The sequence below is a fragment of the Leucoraja erinacea genome, chromosome 10 (genome assembly GCF_028641065.1).
Source record: "Leucoraja erinacea ecotype New England chromosome 10, Leri_hhj_1, whole genome shotgun sequence".
Taxonomy (NCBI): domain Eukaryota; kingdom Metazoa; phylum Chordata; class Chondrichthyes; order Rajiformes; family Rajidae; genus Leucoraja; species Leucoraja erinaceus.
Genome location: NC_073386.1, coordinates 2327805 through 2353642, shown reverse-complemented (window position 1 = coordinate 2353642; position 25838 = coordinate 2327805). Strand labels below are relative to the sequence as shown.

At 49.4% G+C, this 25838-nt stretch overlaps 1 protein-coding gene across 1 annotated transcript in view; it reads left to right on the top strand.

Annotated features, from left to right (window-relative positions):
- The window catches only part of LOC129701301 (adhesion G protein-coupled receptor L2-like), a 127610-nt gene extending 121403 nt beyond the window's left edge, over positions 1-6207 (top strand). Inside the window, exon 18 of the mRNA XM_055642466.1 lies at positions 4546-6207. Coding sequence (XP_055498441.1) covers positions 4546-5321 — 776 coding nt within the window. The 3' untranslated portion in view covers positions 5322-6207. The remainder of the gene's footprint in view (positions 1-4545) is intronic.
- Positions 6208-25838: the final 19631 nt, after the last annotated feature.

The following is a 25838-nucleotide window of genomic DNA, read 5'->3' as shown; positions in this document are numbered from 1 at the left end:
CGCACAGACAGCCCCTATAGTCAGGATGGAACCCTGCAGCTGAGTTCTCATCATCGCACACCACTGGTGGTCTGCTTGGCCAGGACCAATGTTCCTGTCCCCACTGGAGATGGATTTCCCTTCCCCCGCAGAGACCATCAGACCACAACCTGACCTCAGGCAACCTTACCGAGATGAAACCGAGATGAGGAGAACTTTTTTCACACAGAGAGTGGTGAATCTGTGGAATTCTCTGCCACAGAGGGTAGTCGAGGCCAGTTCATTGGCTATATTTAAGAGGGAGTTAGATGTGGCCCTTGTGGCCAAGGGGATCAGGGGGTATGGAGAGAAGGCAGGTACGGGATACTGAGTTGGATGATCAGCCATGATCATATTGAATGGCGGTGCAGGCTCGAAGGGCCGAATGGCCTCTACTCCTGCACCTAATTTCTATGTTTCTATGTTTTACCCTCTCCCCCGCCCCCGCCCCGCCCAAACTCTGACCCCGAGAGGCTCTCCTCTCATCTCTCATCCCCTTACTCTCTTGCCCCTCTCCGGACTAAATGGTGGGTGGTGTGGCGGACACCAGGGTCTGCAGATAGACACAAAATGCTAGAGTAACTCAGCGGGACAGGCACGCTGTCTGAAGACGGGGTCCCGACCCGAATCGTCACCTATTCCTTTGCTCCAGAGATGTTGCCTGACCCGCTGAGTTACTCCAGCACGTTGTGAGTCTTTTTTAGTGAAACAACGTCTGCAGTTCCTGGTTTGTCGGAAGGAACTGCAGATGCTGGTTTTAAGCCGCAGATATAGATTACTCCGACTGAGTAAATCCAGCATTTTATTTTAAAGTCCAGTCTTCGGTTTCAGCTGGTGTAACTCAGCGGGTCAGGCAGCCTCTGTGTAGAACATGGATAGGTGACCTTTTTCGGTTTGGGACCCTTCTTCAGACTGACTATGGTGGGAGGGGGGGGACACGCTGCAGGCAGGAAACACGTTCCCGATGTTGGGGGAGTCCAGAACCAGGGGCCACACTGTTTAACAATAAGGGGTAAGCCATTTAGAACGGAGACGAGGAAACACATTTTTCACACAGAGAGTTGTGAGTCTGTGGAATTCTCTGCCTGGTGGAGGCCGGTTTTCCGGATACTTTCAAGAGAGAGCTAGATAGGGCTCTTAAAGATAGCGGAGTCAGGGGATATGGGGAGAAGGCAGGAACGGGGTACTGGTTGGGGATGATCAGCCATGGTCACAGTGAATGGCGGTGCTGGCTCGAATGGCCGAATGGCCTACTCCTGCACCTATTGTCTTTTGTCTAATGTCGATTGGCTGTTGAGGCATGGTCAGGCAATGCTTGACCTTCCTGAGGGAGAGTGGCAGTGATTGTGGGGTGAGGGGGGGGACACATGTTTTCTCCCTGATAGCTCCCCAAAGTTATGCTGAGAAGAAGGAACGGATAGAGTGGATGTGGAGAGGATGTTTCCACTAGTGGGAGAGTCCAGGACTAGAGGGCACAGCCTCAGAATTAAAGGACGTTCCTTTAGGAAGGAGATGAGGAGACATTTCTTTAGTCAGAGGGTGGTGAATCCTGTGGAAGGCCATGGAGGCCAATGGATATTTTTAAGGCAGAGATAGATAGATTCTTGATTAGTGCGGGTGTCAGGGGTTATGGGGAGAAGGCAGGAGAATGGGGTTAGGAGGGAGAGATAGACCAGCCATGATTGAATGGCGAAGTGGACTTGACGGGCCGAATGGCCTAATTCTGCTCCTATCACTTCTGAATGCCCCAGTTACCTTGCCATCTCACATGCCGCACCCCGCCTTTGACCACACCCAAAGCACAATGCCAGAACTCAGAAATAAAAGCAGATGGAGCAGGAAACGTCTGATTCGGGCCGACGGGGGGAGGGGGGTGGGTGGGGGACTGGCATTGGAGGACCACCAGGATTGGCCACCAAAGGTCCCGCCAGCCCCTTCCCAATCCCTGACCCACCCCCAAGGCACTGCAGTCCGTCTCCTAGCTCCCTCTGCTTTCTGTCTGTCTCTCTCTCTCTCCCCCCTCTCTGTCTCTCCCACTCTCTCTCTCTCTCTCTATCGCTCTATCTCTCGCTCCTCTCTCTCTCTCTCTCTCCCTCTCTCCCCTCTCTCCATCCCTCTGTCCCTCCCTCTCTCTCTCTCTCTCTCTCTCTCTCTCCCCCTCTCTCTCTCTCTCTCTCTCTCTCTCTCTCTCTCTCTCCCCTCTCTCTCTCCATCCCCCTCTCTCTCTCTCTCTCCTCCCTCTCTCTCTCTCTCTCTCTCCGTCCCTCTCTCTCTCTCTCTCTCTCTCTCTCTCTCCCATCCCTCTCCCTCTCTCTCTCTCTCTCTCTCTCTCTCTCTCTCTCCTCCTCTCTCCCTCTCTCTCCTCCCTCTCTCTTCCTCCCTCTCTCTCTCTCTCTCTCTCTCTCTCTCTCTCTCTCTCTCTCCTCTCTCTCTCTCTCTCTCTCTCTCTCTCTCTCCCTCCCTCTCTCTCTCTCTCTCCCCCCCTCTCTCTCTCTCTCTCTCTCTCTCTCTCTCTCTCTCTCTCTCTCTCTGTCTCCCCCTCTCTCTCTCTCTCTCTCTCTCTCTCTCTCTCTCTCTCTCTCTCTCTCTCTCTCTCTCTCTCTTCTCCCTCTCTCTCTCCCTTTCTCTCTCTCTCTCTTTCCCTCTCTCACTCTCCTCTCTCTCGTTCTCTCTCTCTCTCTCTCTCTCTCTCTCTCTCTCTCTCTCTCTCTCTCTCTCCCTCTCTCTCTCGCCCCCTCCTTCTCTCTCTCTCTCTCCTCTCTCTCTCTCTCTCTCCCTCTCTCTCTCTCTGCTTAGCTGTGATCTTCCCCTGGCCCTTCCTCATGCCGGTGTGATCATTTTGCTTTCTTTTGTGTATCAGCTACACTTGCAACCGCTAGCCTGAACAGAGAGACTTGATGTGAATTTGCTTATGTGAGTCAACCCAGTGGCTGTCTGTCTGTGACACTGGTAGTGCTAACATCTCCCCCCCCCCCTCCCCTCCTCCCTCATCCCCTAGCTCAATGAGATGCCCCACCTGTGTGTGCCATGCTCACTGTATGTGTGTGTCTCCTGCACACCCTTCCCTATCCCCACCTTAACCAACCCCTCCCCACCCCCTCCCTCCCCACCCCTCCCCTCTCCACCCCACTCCACCCATCCCCACCCCACCCTCCCCATCCCTCCCCACTCTACCCCACCCCACCCCACCCAACACCAACCCACCCCACCCTTCATCGGCTGTTCCACACGGCAATGTCTTGTTGCAGCAAGACTGCCCGTTTGTGTTTGTGGCCCTCGCTGGTTTTTAATTTGCTCCACAATCTGCACCTGTTCAGTGCTGCTTCTGCATATTATCCGCCCCCCCCTCCCTCACTCCCCAACTCCCCCCCACAGTTTGCTTTTAAGGTACTTCAGGACAAAGCTGGGAGGGGGGGGGGGGTGGGGTGTGGGTGCTTCTACCTTGCTTTGGGTCGGGGGGCTCAGAGTTCGACCGTCAAGATCGAACCTTCAGGGGTGGGGGTTTGGAGGGGGTGATCATTCACGTCGCGGCCTCACGGCGCCAGAGGCCGGGTTCCATCCTGACCTCCGGGGCGGAGTTTGCACGTTCTCCCCGTGGGTTTCCTGCGTGGGTTTCCTCCGGGTGCTCCGGTTTCCTTCCACACTCCCAAAGGCAGTGCGGCTCTGCAGGTTACTCAGCCCCTCTGTAAAAGGGGGGGGGGGGGGGGAGGGCGGATGAGTAAGTGGGACAACATAGAACGGGTGTGGTCAGAATAGGCTCGAAGGGCCGAAGGGCCTGTTTCCAGCCTACATCTTTAAACCTCTAAAGCACCAACATTAGGCCATCTTTTGTCCTGAGCTACATTAAAAGGGCTTGTTTTTCTTTACGGAAGGTAATCTTGTAAAGGTTTCAAAGCTAAAATGGAGTCAGCCCGCTAATGTTACTATGTGTTGTCTTTTCTTTCCCTTCTCCCCCTTTCCTCCCCCACACTTTCCCCCTCCCCCTGCTCCACCCACACCCACAATATTTTTCCCCATTACCCCTCCCCCCCCCCCCCTCACAACCTATCCCTTACCCTTTCCCCTCACCCAAACTTTGTCCACCCACCCCTCCAACCAACCCCCAACTCAACCTTCCCCCCCCCTCCCCCCCCCCCCCGCTCCCCCACTCCCTTCCTTCTCCCCCATCCCCCCCCCCCACCCCCCCCTCCCTTCCCCCCACCTTTTTCCCCCTCCCCCTCCTTTTTCCCCCCGCACCTCACCATTCCCCCCCACCAACCCTCTCCATCCCCCCACTCACCCCCTCCCATCCCCCCCAACCCACCTCCTCCCTTCCCCCACCTTTTCCCCCTCCCCCTCCCTTTCCCCCTCCCCTTCCCCCCCCCCGCACCTCACCATTCCCCCCACCAACCCTCTCCATTCCCCCATCCCCCCCCCTCCCATCCCCCCCACCGACCCCCTCCCTACTCCGCCCCCAACCCCCACCTTTCTCCACCCTCCCCTCCCCCTCCCCCCTCTTGCTGCCCCCCCCTTCCCCGGCTGCTGCAGGACATGCACTGACCAATGGGCGGGATGCAAGTACGATGGATACTCTACCACTTAGCGGCAACTTTAACAACAGCTACTCCATCCAGAACGGTGACTTTGTGGGCGACAGCGTGCAGGGCCTAGACTGCGGCCTGAGCCTGGGCGACACGGCCTTCGAGAAGATGATCATCTCCGAGCTGGTGCACAACAACCTCCGCGCCGGAGGCCTCAAGGCCCAGGGGGGCGAGCGAGGCCCGCCCGCCAAGATGGCCGCCCCCAGAGACGGCGGGGGGAGCGGCAGCGAGGACGACGCCATCGTGGCCGACTCCTCCTCGTCCCTGGCGAGGGGCGAGGGCCGGCACCCCGAGCTGGAGGCCCCGCTCATCCCGCAACGCACCCACTCCCTCTTGTACCACCAACAGAAGCGGGGGCAGCCCCCGACACCGCCCCCGCCCCCCCGCCGCGCCCCCCGGGGCCGAAGACGCGCACTCCCCCAACCGGGACTCCCTCTACACCAGCATGCCCAACCTGAGAGACTCGCCCGACCCCGACAACGGGCCCCGCCGCGGAGACCAAGGCGAAGAAGAACTCTCGCCGTCCAAGAGGAGCGAGGCCGAGGACCTTTACTACAAGAGCATGCCCAACCTCGGCGGGGCAAACCACCTCCAAACGTACTATCAGATCAGCCGGGGAAACAGCGATGGGTACATTCTCCCGGTAAACAAGGAGGACTTGATCCCGGAGGGGGATGTGAGGGAACGACAGATGCAACTGGTAACCAGTCTGTGAAACCCTAGCGTTGAGGACTCGCCTGACAAGATAAGAGACGGACTAATGGACCTCTTCTGGTTCCTGGACCCTTCTGTGTGCGAGGGGAGGGGCCCCCGTGCGTCTGTTGACAATGTACAGGAAAGTTCGCTGGGTCCCGCAGATATGGGGAGAACGTTTTTTTGTTTGTTGGGGGGATGGGGGGGGGTTGGTGAAGAAACAAGACTCTTTCTCTCCGCTGAAACCATTGTTCGGTTCGCCAGAAAACCCAGGTCTATTGTCCGCTCCCGACCTCTGGGAGACGGCGGGAGAGACTGTGGCCATTCAGATACAAAAAACGGTGTTGAAATCGGTCGTGTCGCTGTGTATATAATCGCACCTTGCCGCCCCTCCCTCTTCCCACCCCAAATCCAAGCCTCAGATCCCCAACCCCGGCCCGTTCCGTGTTATATAATGAAGAAGAAGTTGTCTACAGTATCTTAGAGATCCCAGGAAGGCTCCGCCAAGCTCCGGGTGGGACTGTCGGCCGACTTCCGGAAGCCATTTGCGCTCCCACTCAACGGAGCGCAAGGCCCAGCCAGGCTTGGCCTCCAAAGCTCACCTTTGCTCAGCTGTATAGTTACCTGTTCTCACCTGACAAACAGCCTAAAGAAAATATATTTTGTTGTAATGCTAGTGTAAAATAAAATCAAATACGTTGTCGGACCCAAATATAAGAGAGTTTTAAACGGAATACATTTGATGAAAATATTGTGTGGAACTCCCTGATGCACAAATGATTAAAACAAAATGTGGGGGGTTTTTTTCCAGGACTTTCCATTGTGCAAATTAAGCCAAAAGTCTCTCAATTTTTTTGTTTCTGCGTTATAACAGCCTCTTGGTTTTTTTTTCAAAATAAAAAAAGGTTTCTCACCTCTCCCTCTTGCCTTCTCTCTCTCCCCCCCCCCCCCCCCCCCCCCCCCCCCCCGAGTTGTGGAAACTGAATTAGGCCACTCGGCCCATCGATGAATTGATGAATGATTGAACGCATACTTGGTTCGCATACTAAATCGCAATGAAATTCATTGTTTTTTGCGTGCCCGTGGTATGCAAAGAGGAGCCATGCAAAGGGCACCGGGAAAAAAGGTTCAGTGTCCCATTTTACACAAAGCATCCTTAACAAATTCCATTCCTGGTTCCCCTTAGCTCTCGGCGGTTCCCCCCTCCACTCCACCATTCAATCCTAGAAACGTAGAAAATAGGTGCAGGAGTAGGCCATTCGGCCCTTCGAGCCAGCACCGCCATTCAATGTGATCACGGCCGATCATCCAGAACCAGCACCCCAGTTCCTGCCTTCTCCCCACATCCCTTGATTCCGTTAGCCCTAAGAGCTAAATCTAACTCTCCCTTGAAAACATCCAGTGAATTGGCCTCCACTGCCTTCTGTGGCAGAGAATTCCACAGATTCGCAACTCTCTGGGTGAATTTTTTTTCTCCTCATCTCAGTCCTAAATGGCCTTCCCCTTATTCTTAAACAGTGTGTGACCCCTGGGTTCTCCCCCCCTCCCCCCCCAACCCCCCCCCCCCCCCCCCCCCCCCACCCACCCCAAACATGAGGAACATTTTTCCTGCATCTAGACTGTCCAATCCCTTACAAAAGTTATATGTTTCAATAAGATCCATGGCCAATCCACCCATTTATACTTTGGTGGCCAAATGAGTATTGCCCCCTTAATCTTTGACACATAGCTAATTGACCTGGGGAGTGTTAAGAGCAGAGATTCTCTCTTCCTTTACTGTAATACATCTGACAGGCCGGGCATGGGATGGGAGTGGAATCCACTTGAGCAAATGTCATGGTGACCTCACCAAGTCAAACACAGGAGGATGTTTTCTCCTCTTGGACTCTCAGCATCACTGCCCATTTTCATTCCTCCTCGAAGGCCTCCAGAGTTTATTTATTTACCGTGCCCATCGATTCAGGACTTGACTTCTCGCCCGAGAAAAGATATGCTCCAGAAGATCAACTTTTTGTGTACTCCCTGTTAATAATGGGACCCTTGCCACTAATACCTGATGTAAAGTTCTTTGACAGTAAATAAATAAATGTGAGAATTTTGCAGATAATCCCAGCGAGGCGTGTGTTTCATTTAAAAAATATATATATTTTTATACGTGTCAGCATCAGGCGGCCATTTAGCACCGAGCTACAACTCTCTGGCTGAGGGGTGAGTGTCACTGAGGGAATGTGACAGGCAGAGACTGTTCTATATCTATCGATATCACCGACAAAATCTCCTGTCTCGCAGGCAGTGAAGAAAGCGAATGGTATGTTATCATTCATAGCAAAAGGATTTGAGTATAGGAGCAGGGAGGTTCTCTTGAAAGCATCCAGAGAATTGGCCTCCACCACCCTCTGAGACAGCGAATACCACAGACTCACAACTCTCTGTGAGAAAAAGTGTTTCCTCGTCTCCGTTCTAAATGGCTTACTCCTTATTCTTAAACTGTGTGGCCCCTGGTTCTGGACCCCCCCAACATCGGGAACATGTTTCCTGCCTCTAGCGTGTCCAAACCCTTAACGATCTTATATGTTTCAATGAGAATCCCTCTCATCCTTCTAACCTCCAGTGTGTACAAGCCCAGCTGCTGCATTCTGCAAAGGATTTGAGTACAGGAGCAGGGAGGATCTACATGAGTTGTACAGGGTCTTGGTGAGACCACACCTGGAGTATTACGTACAGTTTTGGTCTCTAAATCTGAGGAAAGACATTATTGCCATAGAGGGAGTACAGAGAAGGTTCACCAGACTGATTCCTGGGATGTCAGGACTGTCTTATGAAGAAAGACTGGATAGACTTGGTTTGTACTCTCTAGAATTTAGGAGATTGAGAGGGGATCTTATAGAAACTTACAAAATTCTTAAGGGGTTGGACAGGCTAGATGCAGGAAGATTGTTCCCGATGTTGGGGAAGTCCAGGACAAGGGGTCACAGCTTAAGGATAAGGGGAAAATCCTTTAAAACCGAGATGAGAAGAACTTTTTTCACACAGAGAGTGGTGAATCTCTGGAACTCTCTGCCACAGAGGGTAGTCGAGGCCACAGTTCATTGGCTATATTTAAGAGGGAGTTAGATGTGGCCCTTGTGGCTAAGGGGATCAGGGGGTATGGAGAGAAGGCAGGTACGGGATACTGAGTTGGATGATCAGCCATGATCATATTGAATGGCGGTGCAGGCTCGAAGGGCCGAATGGCCTACTCCTGCACCTAATTTCTATGTATTAGGGCCGCACGCCGTCACAGCGGTAGAGTTGCTGCCTCACAGCGCCGGACACCCGGGTTCGATCCTGACCACGGGGTGCTTGTCCGTACAGAGTTTGTACCTTCTCCCCCCCCCCCCCCCCCCCTGGCCAGTGTGGGTTTTCTCCAGGATCTCCGGTTTCCTCACACACTCCAAAGGCAGTAGACAATGCTCGCGCGAGTAGGCCCTTCGAGCCAGCACCGCCATTCCATGTGATCATGGCTGATCAAGGCGTACACATTTGTAGGTTAATTGGGTTGGTATAAATGTAAATTGTTCCCGATGTTGGGGGAGTCCAGAACCAGGGGCCACACACACACAGTTTAAGAATAAGGGGTAAGCCATTTAGAACGGAGACGAGGAAACACTTTTCCTCACACAGAGAGTGGTGAGTCTGTGGAATTCTCTGCCTCAGAGGGCAGTGGAGGCCGGTTCTCTGGATACTTTCAAGAGAGAGCTAGATAGGGCTCTTAAAGATAGCGGAGTCAGGGGATATGGGGAGAAGGCAGGAACGGGGTACTGATTGGGGATGATCAGACACTGAATGGCGGTGCTGGCTCGAAGGGCCGAATGGCCTACTCCTGTATTTATTGTCTACATAGGATAGTGTTAGTGTGCGGGGATCGCTGGTCGGCGTGGGACTCGGTGGGCCAAAGGGCCTGTTTCTGTGCTGCATCTTTGAACTAAACTAAACTAAACTGAAAGGGTCTCGACCCGGAAACGTCACCTATTCCTTCTCTCCAGAGATGCTGCCTGTCCCGCTGAGTTATTCCAGCTTTAGGTGTCTGCTATCTCCAATACTGGTCTCGTTCAGTTTCAGTTTAGTTTATTGTTAAGTGTACCGAGGTCCAGTGAAAGGCTTTTGTTGTGTGCTAACCAGTCAGCGGAAAGACAATCGTATCATCGTGGATAAGGGGATCAGGGGGTATGGAGAGAAGGCAGGTACGGGATACTGATTTGGATGATCAGCCATGATCATATTGAATGGCGGTGCAGGCTCGAAGGACCGAATGGCCTACTCCTGCACCTAATTTCTATGTTTCTATGTTTCTATGATAGAGCTGAGAAATGATGAGGGTAAAAAGACCCCAATGGGAGTTATTTACAGGCCCCCAAACAGTAGGGGACAAGTTATATCAGGAGATTAAATTGGCATGCAGTATAGGTAATGCCACTGTGGTCATGGGAGATTTCAATATGGAGCACAGGTTTGTAGGATAATTGGCTTTGGTGATATTGCCAATGGTCTGTGTAGGATAGTGTTAGTGTACAGTGACATCTGCCTAGACAAAAATGCTGGAGAAACTCAGCGGGTGAGGCAGCATCTATGGAGCGAAGGAAATAGGCGACCTTTCGGGTCTCGACCCGAAACGTTGCCTATTTCCTTCGCTCCATAGATGCTGCCTCACCCGCTGAGTTTCTCCAGCATTTTTGTCTACCTTCGATTTTTCCAGCATCTGCAGTTCCTTCTTAAACAGTGAGATCTGCCTGGTCTGCGGAGTTACTCCAGCGCTTTTTCTTTGGACATCAGCAGCTGCACATCTTTGTGTCTGCCATACCGTGGAATTCTCTGCCACAGAAGGTAGCTGAGGCCACAGTTCATTGGCTATATTTAAGAGTTAGATGTGGCCCTTGTGGCTAAAGGGATCAGAGGGTATGGAGAGAAGGCAGGTACGGGATACTGAGTTGGATGATCAGCCATGATCATATTGAATGGTGGTGCAGGCTCGAAGGGCCAAATGGCCTACTCCTGCACCTATTTTCTATGAGCAGAATTAGGCCATTCGGCCCATCAAATTGCTCCGCCATTCAATCATGGCTGATCAATCTCTCCCTCCTAACCCCATTCTCCTGCCTTCTCTCCATAACCCCTGACACCCGCACTAATCAAGAATCTATCTCTGCCATAGAAATATCCACTGACTTGGCCTCCACAGCCGTCTGTGGCAAAGAATTCCACAGATTCACCACCCTCTGACTAAAGAAATTCCTCCTCATCTCCTTCCTAAAGGAACGTCCTTTAATTCTGAGGTTGTGCCCTCTGGTCCTAGACTCTCCCACTGGTGGAAAAATCCTCTCCACATCCACTCTGTCCAAACCCAAATCTGTTTAAGAAAGAACTGCAGATGCTGGAAAAATCGAAGGTAGACAAAAATGCTGCAGAAACTCAGCGGGTGAGGCAGCATCTATGGAGCGAAGGAATAGGTGGCTATTCGGTAAGTTTCAATGAAGTCCCCCCCTCACTCGATCTTCTAAACTCCAGCGAGTACAGGCCCAGTGCTCATCATATGTTAACCTCACTTATTCATGGGATCATAGCAGGGACTATTGCACTGTAAAAGAAAGCAGTCAGACAGGTGCATAGTGAGGACAGGTTTGGCGGGATATGGGCCAAACGCAGGCAGGTGGGACTAGTGCTGATGGGACATGTTGGCTGGTGTGGGCAAGTTGGGCCGAAGGGCCTGTTTCCACGCTGTGTCACTGGCTTGCTGTACACAGTTAGTTCAAAGTGTACAGTGTTTTGATGTGTGCCCTGTTTTTGGAAGGTGCTATCAAATATAGATGAAATAGGTGAAATCATTGGACAAAGTCAGCATGGATTTATGAAAGGTAAATCATGTCTGACGAATCTTATAGAATTTTTCGAGGATGTAACTAGTAGAGTGGATAAGGGAGAACCAGTGGATGTGTTATATCTGGACTTCCAGAAGGCTTTCAACAAGGTCCCACATAAGAGAAGAAAGCGAATGGTATGTTAGCATTCATAGCAAAAGGATTTGAGTATAGGAGCAGGGAGGTTCTACTGCAGTTGTACAGGGTCTTGGTGAGACCACACCTGGAGTATTGCGTACCGTTTTGGTCTCCTAATCTGAGGAAGGACATTCTTGCCATAGAGGGAGTACAGAGAAGGTTCTCCAGACTGATTCCTGGGATGTCAGGACTTTCATATGAAGAAAGACTGGATAGACTCGGCTTGTACATGCTAGAATTTAGAAGATTGAGGGGAGATCTTATAGAAACTTACAAAATTCTTAAGGGGTTGGACAGGCTAGATGCAGGAAGATTGTTCCCGATGTTGGGGAAGTCCAGAACAAGGGGTCACAGTTTAAGGATAAGGGGGAAATCTTCTAGGACCGAGATGAGAAAAACATTTTTTTACACAGAGAGTGGTGAATCTGTGGAATTCTCTGCCACAGAAGGTAGTTGAGGCCACAGTTCATTGGCTATATTTAAGAGGGAGTTAGATGTGGCCCTTGTGGCTAAAGGGATCAGGGGGTATGGAGAGAAGGCAGGTACAGGATACTGAGTTGGATGATCAGCCATGATCATATTGAATGGCAGTGCAGGCTCGAAGTGCCGAATGGCCTACTCCTGCACCTATTTTCTATGTTTCTATGTAAGTATTAAGGTGCCTGCATATATGACAAAAAAATCACCTTACCCTAAAAAACTGCTACAAAAGGTTTCTCGACTTTTTTTTTGGTAGTGTCAGATTTGCTTAATAACTGATCAAAAAGTCTACCACAGTCAGACTGCTGCGAAGGTTTAATTTTCAAGATGCCGTCCAAGATCCATTTCATGTGTAATATTAGCATGAAAAGGAATATTTTCCAGTGCTGGTATAGTTCTGCTTCATAAAAACAAAGATGACACATGAAAATCAAGTAACAGGAACTACAGCATAACTGATCCCAAGTTGTGAATTTGAAATAGGCTCGTGAATGAAATTGTCATTGTTATTTCTGTACAAGACTATACATGATCACAATGAAACTGGCCACAGTGCACAAACACAGAATAACATAGAAACATAGAAAATAGGTGAAGGAGGAGGCCATTCATTGTGCCAGCACCGCCATTCAATGTGATCATGGCTGATCGTCCCCAATCAATAACCCGTGCCTGCCTTCTCCCCATATCCCTTGATTCCACTAGCCCCTAGAGCTCTATCTAACTCTCTCTTAAATCCATCCAGTGACTTGGCCTCCACTGCCCTCTGTGGCTGGAAATTCCACAAATTCACAACTCTCCGGGTGAAAAAATATTTTCTCACCTCAGTCTTAAATGGCCTCCCCTTTATTCTAAGACTGTGTGGCCCCTGGTTCTGGACTCGCCCAACATTGGGAACATTTTTCCTGCATCCAGCTTGTCCAGTCCTTTTACAATTTTATAGTTTTCTATAAGATCCCCCTCATCCTTCTAAACTCCAGTGAATACAAGCCTAGTCTTTTCAATCTTTCCTCATATGACAGTCCCGCCATCCCGGGGATCAATCTCGTGAACCTACGCTGCACTGCCTCAATCACAAGGATGTCCTTCCTCAAATTAGGAGACCAAAACTGGACACAATGCTCCAGATATGGTCTCACCAGAGCCCTATACAACTGCAGAAGAACCTCTTTACTCCTATACTGAAATCCTCTTGTTATGAAGGCCAACATTCCATTAGCTTTCTTCTCTGCCTGCTGTACCTACACGCCAACTTTCAGTGACTGGTGTACAAGGACACCCAGGTCTCGCTGCACCCCCCACTTACCTAACCTAACCCCATTGAGATAATAATCTGCCCCCTTATTTTTGCCGCCAAAGTGGATAACCTCACATGTGTCTATATTATACTGCATCTGCCACGCATCAGCCCACTCACTCAACCTGTCCAGGTCACCCTGCAACCTCCTAACATCCTCTTCACAGTTCACACTGCCACCCAGCAGATAAAGAGATTACCATTCATGAATATGAATAAGTTTATTGGCCAAGTATTCACATACAAGGAATTTGCCTTGCTGCTCCGCCTGCAAGTGACAACATGACATACAGTGACAGTTAGGAATGACACATAAAACATTAAACATTAAGAATAAAACATTATAGTTTAAACATGTGAATTAAATAAAATACCAGAGCACAAGGAGGCTACAGATTTTTGGCTATTGAGTAGAGCAACTACTTGTGGAAAAAATGTCTGGCTGTGGCAGCTTTGACAGTCCGGAGTCGCATTCCAGAGGGAAGTGATTCAAAAAGTTTGTGGCCAGGGTGAGAGGGGTCAGAGATGATCTTGCCCGCTCGCTTCCTGGCCCTTGCAGTGTACAGTTCATCAATGAACCTACGCTGCACTCCCTCAATAGCAAGAATGTCCTTCCTCAAATTAGCAGACCAAAAACTGCATAGTTTACAGATACAGCGCGGAAACAGGCCCTTCGGCCCACCGAGTCCGTGCCGACCAGCGATCTCCGCACACTTACACCATCCCACACACACCAGGGACAATTTACGTTTATGTCAAGCGAATTAACCTACAAACATGCTGGTCTCTGGACTGTGGGAGGAAACCGGAGCACCAGGAGAAATTCCACGCAGGTCACGGGGAGAACGTACAAACTCCGCACAGACAGCCCCCGTGGTCAGGGTCGAACCCGGGTCACTGGCGCTGTGAGGCAGCACCTCTACCGCTGCGCCACCGTGCCGCCCCATAATCTTCAACTGTGGTGTAGCATCACCCAGCCATGCAGGACAGCATCAGGCCCTTCGGCCCAACTCGTCCATGCCACCCAAGGTGTCCCAAGTAAGCTAGTCCCACCTGCCCGCGTTTGCCTCGTATCCCTTTAAACCTTTTCTATCCTTGTACCAGTACATTATTGTATATAGGGAAGGACATTATTGCCATAGAGGGAGTGCAGAGAAGGTTCACCAGACTGATTCCTGGGATGTCAGGACTGTCTTATGAAGAAAGACTGGATAGACTTGGTTTATACTCTCTAGAATTTAGGAGATTGAGAGGGGATCTTATAGAAACTTACAAAATTCTTAAGGGGTTGGACACGCTAGATGCAGGAAGATTGTTCCCGATGTTGGGGAAGTCCAGGACAAGGGGTCACAGCTTAAGGATAAGGGGGAAATCCTTTAAAACCGCGATGAGAAGAACCTTTTTCACACAGTGAGTGGTGAATCTCTGGAACTCTCTGCCACAGAGGATAGTCGAGGCCACAGTTCATTGGCTATATTTAAGAGGGAGTTAGATGTCGCCCCTTGTGGCTAAGGGGATCAGAGGGTATGGAGAGAAGGCAGGTACGGGATACTGAGTTGGATGATCAGCCATGATCATATTGAATGGCGGTGCAGACTCGAAGGGCCGAATGGCCTACTCCTGCACCTAATTTCTATGTTTCTATGTTTCTATATGTTACCTACAAACCGGCACGACTTTGGAGTGTGGGAAGAAACCGGAGCACCCGGATGAAACCCACGCAGGTCACGGGGAGAACGTGCAAACTCCGTACAGACAGCACCCGCGGTCAGGATCGAACTCGGGTGTCTGGCGCTGTGAGGCAGCAACTCTACCGCTGTGCCACCGTGCCGGTGCTGTCTGTGCGGAGTTTGCACGTTGTACCTGTGACCACGTGGGTTTCCTCCGGGTGCTCCGGTTTCCTCCCACACTCCATAGACGTGCAGATTTGTTGATTAATTGGTTAAATTTAAATCATCTGAGTGTAAGTGTAGAAATGACACAGATCTTTACAAAGAGTTAGCCTCCTACAAAAGGTTGTTTCCACTAGTGGGAGAGTCTAGGACTAGAGGGCACGGCCTCAGAATTAAAGGACGTTCCTTTAGGAAGGAGATGAGGAGGAATTTCTTTAGTCAGAGGGTGGTGAATCTGTGGAACTCATTGCCACAAAAGGCTGTGGAGGCCAAGTCAGTGGATATTTCTATGGCAGAGATAGATTCTTGATTAGTGCGGGTGTCAGGGGGATATGGGGAGAAGGCAGGTGAATGGAGTTAGGAGGGAGAGATTGATCAGCCATGGGGCCAAGTCAGGAATATTTTTAAGGCAGAGATAGATAGATTGTTGATTAGTGAGGGTGTCAGGAGGATATGGGGAGAAGACAGGAGGCTGGGGATAGGAGGGAGACAGATAAATGGCGGAGCAGACTTCATGGGCTGAATGGCCTAAATCTGCTTCTATCACTCATGAACATGAACTTTTCCTGCCTTTAGTTTAGTTTAGTTTAGAGACACAGCACGGAAACAGGCCCTTCAGCCCACCGAGTCTGCACCGATCAGCAATCCCCGAACACTAACACTAGCCTATTGCCACAGTAAGCTGTGGAGGCCAACTCAATGGATAATTTTAAGGCAGAGACTATTAAATACTACAAAGGAGGGTGGTGAGTCTGTGGAATTATTTGCCACAGACGGCTGTGGAGGCCAAGTCAGTGGATATTTTTTAAGGCAGAGATAGATAGATTCTTGATTAGTACGGGTGTCAGAGATTATGGGGAGAAGGCAGGAGAATGGGGTTAGCAGGGATAGATCAGCCATGATTGAATGGCAGAGTAGACTCGATGGGCCAAATGGCCTATTTCCGCTCCTATCACTGATGAACTTTACAAAGAAAATCCCCTTTGCCTTTGAAATTCTCCCCAGCTCGATGATCTAGTGCAAGGCGACATATTAATTTTAACATTATGGCCCATTGAGCTCGAAATTTTAATTATGTCTGACATCTTGCATTGCCGTTTTACGCAATTACCATTACATTAAACGATAGGCTATTATGGAGATCATTTATTTACAGAGGGAAGTCGATTTCAGTGCGCTAACGAAAATAATATTCATAATGCATGCCTCTCGTTGAAGAGACCTTTGCAGTTTGGATTATATTTCAAAGGGAGGGAGAGGACTATTGGAACCATTCACTCAATTAGAAATAGAAACATAGAAATTAGGTGCAGGAGTAGGCCATTCGGCCCTTCGAACCAGCACCGCCATTCATTGTGATCATGGCTGATTGTCCCCAATCAGTACCCCGTGCCTGCCTTCTCCCCATATCCCTTGACTCCACTAGCCCCTAGGGCTCTATCTAACTAACCATATAACCATATAACAATTACAGCACGGAAACAGGCCATCTCGGCCCTACAAGTCCGTGCCGAACAACTTTTTTTTTCCCTTAGTCCCACCTGCCTGCACTCATACCATAACCCTCCATTCCCTTCTCATCCATATGCCTATCCAATTTATTTTTAAATGATACCAACAAACCTGCCTCCACCACTTCCACTGGAAGCTCATTCCACACCGCTACTCATTCCACTCTGAGTAAAGAAGTTCCCCCTCATATTACCCCTAAACGTCTGTCCCTTAATTCTGAAGTCATGACTCTCTCTTAAATCCATCCAGTGACTCCATGAAATCCATGATCACATTGAATGGCGGTGCTGGCTGGAAGGGCTGAATGGCCTCCTCCTGCACCTATTGTCTATTGTCTATTGTGTGGAGAGTGGATTAGAAAGTGGGATAACATAGAACTAGTATGAACGGGTGATCGCTGGTCGGTGTAGACTCGGTGGGCTGAAGGGCCTGTTTCCGCGCTGTATCTCTAAACTAAACTAAACTGAGCATCTCCTCGTATGTTGGACCAACCCCTTCATGATGGACATCATTGAAGCATCTTCTACCAGCCACGTCCCTCAAGTTATAGACATCTACAATGCCACTGACGACGGCAACTATTGTCTATTGTCTATCTGCACACAATGGTTCTGTCTCTGTGCCTCGTGTGTGTGTGGTGGTGGTGGAAACAGGGCCGCGACGTGAACTCTCTTTCCTTGACCCCAGGAAGGAACTGCAGATGCTGGTTTAAAACGGAGAGATTGTACAAGGCATTGGTGAGCCCAAATCTAGAGTATGGTGTACAATTTTGGTCGCCCAATTATAGGAAGGATGTCAACAAAATAGAGAGAGTACAGAGGAGATTTACTAGAATGTTGCCTGGGTTTCAACAACTAAGTTACAGAGATAGGTTGAACAAGTTAGGTCTTTATTCTCTGGAGCGCAGAAGGTTAAGGGGGGACCTGATAGAGGTCTTTAAAATGATGAGAGGGATAGACAGAGTTGATGTGGACAAGCTTTTCCCTTTGAGAGTAGGGAAGATTCAAACAAGATGACATGACTTCAGAATTAAGGGACAGAAGTTTAGGGGTAATATGAGGGGGAACTTCTTTACGCAGAGAGTGGTGGCGGTGTGGAATGAGCTCCCAGTGGAAGTGGTGGAGGCAGGTTCATTGGTATCATTTAAAAATAAATTGGATAGGCATATGGATGAGAAGGGAATGGAGGGTTATGGTGCGAGTGCAGGCAGGTGGGACTAAGGGGAAAAAAAAGATTTGTTCGGCACGGACTTGTAGGGCCGAGATGGCCTGTTTCCGTGCTGTAATTGTTATATGGTTATATGGTTATTAGATACAAAGTGCTGGAGTAACTCAGCGGGACGGGCAGCATCTCCGGAGAGAAGGAACGGGTGGCGTTTCTGGTCGAGACCCTTCTTCGGACTGGGAGTCCCCCCGAGTCGCACTGCTAGTTTCACTGTCGTTCTGCTTAGTGAATTCATGAACTCGTGAATTTCACCCGTTATCACCTTCTCCACAGCCAACAATGGACCATTGTGGGCTCTACCTTTCCTTGGTCATCGCCGCTGGCTTTGGTTTGTCCTTCCGCGCGCCTTTCATTCATTGGTTCTTTGTGTCTCTCCTTTCCCTCTCCCCCGACTCTCAGTCGGAAGAAGGGTCTCGACCCGAAACGTCACCTGTTCCTTCTCTCCAGAGATGCTGCCTGTCCCGCTAAGTTACGAATGGTATGTTAGCTTTCATAGCAAAAGGATTTGAGTATAGGAGCAGGGAGGTTCTACTGCAATTGTACAGGGTCTTGGTGAGACCACACCTGGAGTATTGCGTACAGTTTTGGTCTCCAAATCTGAGGAAGGACATTATTGCCATAGAGGGAGTACAGAGAAGGTTCACCAGACTGATTCCTGGGATGTCAGGACTGTCTTATGAAGAAAGACTGGATAGACTCGGTTTATACTCTCTAGAATGTAGGAGATTGAGGGGAGGATCTTATAGAAACTTACAAAATTCTTAAGGGGTTGGACAGGCTAGATGCAGGAAGATTGTTCCCGATGTTGGGGAAGTCCAGGACAAAGGGTCACAGCTTAAGGATAAGGGGGAAATCCTTTAAAACTGAGATGAGAAGAACTTTTTTCACACAGAGAGTGGTGAATCTCTGGAACTCTCTGCCACAGAGGGTAGTCGAGGCCAGTTCATTGGCTATATTTAAGAGGGAGTTAGATGTGGCCCTTGTGGCTAAAGGGATCAGAGGGTATGGAGAGAAGGCAGGTACGGGATACTGAGTTGGATGATCAGCCATGATCATATTGAATGGTGGTGCAGGCTCGAAGGGCCGAATGGCCTACTCCTGCACCTAATTTCTATGTTTCTATGTTACTCCAGCATTTTGCGTCTACCTTCCGTAGCAGTTCTGTGTTGTGGTCTGCACTAGAACACATCGCTACAGAGCTCGCTGTCGCCTTCCATCGCTCTGCCCCGGAATCTGGAGGTGTGTGCGTTTGTTTTCACACTTCTGTACCTCTTGCCAGATGGGAGAGGGGAGAAGAGGGAGTGGCCGGGGTGCGACTGGTCCTTGATTGTGCTGCTGGCCTTGCCGAGGCAGCGTGAGGTGTAGATGGAGTGGATGGAAGGGAGGTTGGTTTGTATGATGGCCTACAATTTTATTGTGGTTTTGTATGGAGTTGATCCCAAACCATATGTCCTTTGATTCTGAGGGTCTGTCCTCTGATCCAAGATTCTCCCACTAGTGGAAACATCCTCTCCACATTCAATCTATCCGCGACTTTCACTATTCGGTGAGTTTCAACAAGGTCCACCCTTGGAAATTGAAATGTCTCTGTGTCTCTGTGTCTCTGTGTGTCTCTGTGTCTCTGTGTGTTTCTGTGTCTCTGTGTCTCTGTGTCTCTGTGTCTCTGTGTCTCTGTGACTGTGTGTGTCTGTCTGTGTCTCTGTGTCTCTGTGACTCTGTGTCTCTGTGTCTCTGTGTGTCTCTGTGTGTCTCTGTGTATCTGTGTGTCTCTGTGTGTCTCTGTGTGTCTCTGTGTGTCTCTGTGTGTCTCTGTGTATCTGTGTATCTGTGCATCTGTGTATCTGTGTGTCTCTGTGTGTCTGTCTCTGTGTCTGTGTGTCTGACTGTATGTCTGTGTGTCTGTGTGCCTCTGTGTCCCGGTGTCTCTGTGTGTTTCTCTGTGTCTCTGTGTCTCTGTGTGTCTCTGTGTCCCGGTGTCTCTGTGTGTTTCTCTGTGTCTTTATAACTGACTGACTATGACTGTGTCTCTGTGACTCCCTGACTGTGAGTGTCTAAAGAAGATAGTGATCTTCCATCGTACAGAAGTACGTTCAGATAATGATTGAGATTGAAGCCAATGTGTCTCAGTGCTTGCGTTGCCGTCACAGTTATATCCGCAGGCAGTCTGACTACCGATGATTTAAAGATTACTGTCTGTGTCCATAAATCTCTCTCTGTTCCGTTTTCAAACACCTCAGATAGACAGACACATTTAAAACCTGACCTAGATTTAAAAAAACATTTTGAGAATTCAGAATCATTTAAAAATCAAATGTAATGACACATACATGGATAGGACGGGTTTGGATGGATATGGGCCAGGCACGGGCAGGTGGGACTAGTGTAGCTGGGGCATGTTGGCCAGTGTGGGCAAGTTGGGCCGAAGGGCCTGTTTCCACACTGTATCTCTCCTTGCCGAGGCAGCGTGAGGTGTAGATGGAGTCAATGGAAGGGAGGTTGGTTTGTGTGATGGCCTACAATTTTATTGTGGTTTTGTATGGAGCTGATCCCAAACCATATGTCCTTTGATTCTGAGGGTCTGTCCTCTGATCCAAGATTCTCCCACTAGTGGAAACATCCTCTCCACATTCAATCTATTCGCGACTTTCACTATTCGGTGAGTTTCAACGAGAACCATCCTTGGAAATTGGAATGTCTCTGTGTCTCTGTGTGTCTCTGTGTCTCTGTGTCTCTGTGTCTGTGTGACTCTGTGTCTCTGTGTCTCTGTGTCTCTGTGTGTCTGTGTGTCTCTGTGTATCTGTGTGTATCTGTGTGTCTCTGTGTGTCTGTCTCTGTGTCGCTGTGTCTCTGTGTCTCTGTGTGTCTCTGTGTGTCTCTGTGTGTCTGTGTGTCTCTGTGTGTCTGTGTGTCTGTGTCTCTGTGTGTCTCTGTGTGTCTCTGTGTATCTGTGTTTCCACACTGTATCTCTCTATGACTGTGACCTATTAAAATGCATTCAACTGCTTTTAAGAGGCTTGTAAATAGACAGGTCGGTTTGGACATGACAACAGACAATAGGTGCAGGAGTAGGCCATTCGGCCCTTCGAGCCAGCACCGCCATTCAATGCGATCATGGCTGATCATCCCCAATCAGTACCCCGTTCCTGCCTTCTCCCCATATCCCCTGACTCCGCTATCTTCAAGAGCCCTGTCTAGCTCTCCCTTGAAAGCATCCAGAGACATGGATCAGAGATAGATAGATTCTTGATTAGTACGGGGGTCAGGGGTTATGGGGAGAAGGCAGGAGGATGGGGTTAGGAGAGAGAGATAGACCAGTCATGACTGAATGGCGGAGTAGACTTGATGGGCCGAATGGCCTAATTCTGCTCCTATCACTTCTAAACGTATGAACATGTGCTGGCAGAGGAGATGAATTTAACAGCATGGAGATTGTTGGCCGAAAGGCCTGTTCCTGCACTGTACTGTTCTCGGTTTGATCTCGATGGCGCGGGGGCGCAGAGGTGGAGTTGCCGCCTCACAGCGCCAGCGTCCCGGGCTCGAGCCTGCCTACGGGGGCAGTCTGTACGGAGTTTTATACGTTCTCCCCGTGACCTGCGCGTGGGTTTTCTCCGGGTGCTCCGGTTTCCTCCCGCACTCCAAAGACGTGCAGGTTTGTTAGTTAATTGGCTTGGTGTAAGTGTAAATTGTCCCTCAGTGTGTGAGTGTACGGGGTGATTGCTGGTCGGCGCGGACCGATGGGCCCTGTTTCTGCGCTGTATCCCTAAGCTAAGCTAAACGATACTTGTATTCACTGGAGTTTAGAAGGATGAGGGGGATATCTTATAGAAACATATAACATTATAAAAGGACTGGACAAGCTGGATGCAGGAAAAATGTTCCCAATGTTCGGCGAGCCCAGAACCAGGGGCCACACAGTCTTAGAATAAAAGGGAGGCCATTTAAGACTGAGGTGAGAAAAAAACTTTTCACCCAGACAGTTGAGAATTTATGGAATTCCCTGCCACAGAGGGCAGTGGAGGCCAAATCATTGGATGGATTTAAGAGAGAGTTAGATAGAGCTCTAGGGGCTGGTGGAGTCAAGGGATATGGGGAGAAGGCAGGCACGGGTTATTGATTGGGGACGATCAGCCATGATCATATTGAATGGCGGTGCTGGCTCGAAGGGCCGAATGGCCTACTCCTCCACCTATTTTCTATGGTTCTATGTTTCTATGATACTTAACATAAAGCACGGATTTGGAATATTTTGCAGACAACTCAGGCATTCTTGGCACAGTGGCCGAGATGAGTGTCACGTTAGATCTGACCCGCACGCAAGCAGAATTCCTAATTCGCTGTCTTTCTCCGAAATAATTATATGGTTTTTTTTTCAAAGGGCTTATTTTAATGAAGTGCGGTGGCTGGCTTCAATCGTTCTGGAGCGTTTCTCTGCTTACCTGGCAGCTGCGGTTCACTTGCTTTTGAACCGTGAAGTTACAAGTTCAGGTCTCACCCCGGAGGTTGGCACGGAATTAATCGAGTGGCTGTGGGATGTAAGCAAAGATGGCTTAACTCATTCTTCCATTACCAAGACTCCGTCCAAGGTCTCCGACACCAAACCTTTGCAGGTGAGGCAGAGGTTCACTTGCACCTCCTCCAACCTCGTCCATTCTACGTCCGCTGTTCCAGGTGTCGACTCCTGAACATCGGCGGGACCAAGCGCAGGCTCGGCGATCGTTTCGCTGAACACCTCCGCTCACTCCGCATAAACCTACCTGATCTCCCGGTGGCTCAGCACCTCGACTCCCCCTCCCATTCCCAATCCGACCTCTCTGTCCTGGGCCTCCTCCATTAGAAACATAGAAACATAGAAAATAGGTGCAGGAGGAGGCCATTCGGCCCTTCGAGCCAGCACCGCCATTCATTGTGATCATGGCTGATCGTCCCCCATATCAATAACCCGTGCCTGCCGTCTCCCCATATCCCTTGATTCCACTAGCCCCTAGAGCTCTATCGAACTCTCTCTTAAATCCATCCAGTGACTTGGCCTCCAATGCCCTCTGTGGCAGGGAATTCCACAAATACCACATTGTCAGAGTGAGGCCCAGCGCAAATTGGAGGAACAGCACCTCATATTTTGAGATGAAGCTCAAAAAAAATGAAGCGGTACAAAAAATGTATTAAGATTTATGTGTTGTGTAGTATTGTAATTTACCGTACTTCTAATAAAAATAAAATAAAAAAAATAAAAAAATATATTTTGAGATGAAGGACATTTGCTTCCTAATTTGAGGAAGGACATTCTCGCTATTGAGGGAGTGCAGCGTAGGTTTACAAGGTTAATTCCCGGGATGGCGGGACTGTCATATGCTGAGAGAATGGAGCGGCTGGGCTTTTATACTCTGCAGTTTAGAAGGATGAGAGGAGATCTTATTGAAACATATAAGATTATTAAGGGTTTGGACACGCTAGAGGCAGGAAACATGTTCCCGATGTTGGGGGAGTCCAGAACCAGGGGCCACACAGTTTAAGAATAAGGGGTAAGCCATTTAGAACGGAGACAACGTACAGGGCTGTTGTCTAATTGGCTTGGTACGATTGTAAATTGTCCCTAGTGTGAGTGGGATGGCGTTTGTGGTCGGCCGATGGTCCTGTTTCCGAGCTGTATCTCTAAACTAAACTAAACTCAACTTTCGGACTATCCTTGATCGGACTTTACTGGCTTTACCTTGCACTGAACGTTATCCCCTAATCATGTATCTGTACACTGTAAAAGGCTCGTGTTTAAGAAAGAACAGCAGATGCCGGAAAAATCGAAGGTAGACAGAAAATGCTGGAGAAACTCAGTGGGTGAGGCAGCGTCTATGGAGAGAAGTAATCGATGACGTTTTGGGTCGAGACCCTTCTTCAGACACTTCTTCAGTGTGAAGAAGGGTCTCGACTCGAAACGTCGCATATTCTTTCTCTCCATAGATTCTGCCTTACTGCAGTTGTACAGGACCGACTAGGAAAAGGGGAGATGCAGCAAGACCTGGATGTCATGGTACACCAGTCATTGAAAGTAGGCATGCAGGTGCAGCAGGCAGTAAAGAAAGCGAATGGTATGTTAGCTTTCATAGCAAAAGGATTTGAGTATAGGAGCAGGGAGGTTCTACTGCAGTTGTACAGGGTCTTGGTGAGACCACGCCTGGAGTATTGCGTACAGTTTTGGTCTCATAATCTGAGGAAGGACATTCTTGCCATAGAGGGAGTGCAGAGAAGGTTCACCAGACTGATTCCTGGGATGTCAGGACTTTTATATGAAGAAAGACTGGATAGACTCGGCTTGTACTCGCTAGAATTTAGAAGATTGAGGGGGGATCTTATAGAATCTTACAAAACTCTTAAGGGGTTGGACAGGCTAGATGCAGGAAGATTCTTCCCGATGTTGGGGAAGTCCAGAACAAGGGGACACAGTTTAAGGATAAGGGGGAAATCTTTTAGGACTGAGATGAGAAAAACATTTTTCACACAGAGAGTGGTGAATCTCTGGAATTCTCTGCCACAGAAGGTAGTTGAGGCCACAGTTCATGGGCTATATTTAAGAGGGAGTTAGATGTGGCCCTTGTGGCTAAAGGGATCAGGGGGTATGGAGAGAAGGCAGGTACAGGATACTGAGTTGGATGATCAGCCATGATCATATTGAATGGCGGTGCAGGCTCGAAGGGCCGAATGGCCTACTCCTGCACCTATTTTCTATGTTTCTATGTTTCTCACCCACTGAGTTTCTCCACCATTTTTTGTCTACCTACTGTGAACGGCCCGATTGTAATCATGTGTTGTCTTTCCGCTGACTGGTTAGCGCGCAACAAAAGCTTTTCACTGTACCTCGGTACAATAAACTAGACTGAAACTGAGCGTGGTTGATAGGGGTTTTATCACGAAGGAAATATTATCCAAACCTCCGACTGATTCCTCATGTATTTAAATCAATACTGATGGATTTTGTCGATTGAAGATGGTTTGATGTATTGGATAGTTTCATTTACCACTAGGATCCTTAATTGAAAGGGATCAAATGGGACTCATTACAGAGACATCGAGGAAGATAGTGTTTTAATTTCAAATGTCGAATTTCTGTACATGTGCACTCTCAGACGGGAAATCATTAAAGAACTATTCCAATCTTTGAAATATTGTCCAATAGATGGAGAGGAAAATCTCTGAAAACTGTCCCACGGAAATGAAAATTGGAGATTAGATTTTTGATTTGACAAAACCGAACAAACTTGAAGTGTGAGGGTCAAAGAAGGGTCTCGACCCGTAACGTCGCCCATTCCTTCTCTCCAGAGATGCTGCCTGACTGACCCGCTGAGTTACTCCAGCGTTTATGCGTCTATCGAAGGCTTGAAGGATTGTCTTCAATGAAAACGAACTTGATGCTCAGAGGATGATCCGATTCAGATATTCAGGATGTTCAGACGTGCGGAGGAAATAACGAGAAAACATTGGAGTAAAAATAACTACGGCAGAGGGAAAGGCACAAAGCGCCTGGAGTAACTCAGCGGGTCAGACAACGTCTCCGGGGAGAAGAGATGGGCGGCACGGTGGCGCGGCGGTAGAGTTGCCGCCTCACAGCGCCAGAGACCCGGGTTCGTTCCCGACTACGGGCGCTGTCTGTACGGAGTTTGTATGTTCTCACCGTGACCCGCGTGGGTTTTCTCCGGGTGCTCCGCTTTCCTCCCACACTCCAAAGACGTGCAGGTTTGTAGGTTAATTGGCTTGGTGTAAATGTCACGCACACACACACACGCAAACACACACACGCACACACGCAAACACACACGCGCAAACACACACACACACACACACACACGCGAGTGCACACAAACACGCAAACACACACACACACACGCACACACACACATGCAACACACACACACACACACACACACACACACACACACACACACACACACACACACACACACGCAAACACACACACACACACACACACACACACACACACACACACACACACACACACACAAACACACACACGCACACACGCAAACACACACACACGCGCACGCACACACGCACACACACACACGCAAACACACACACACACACACACACACACACACACACA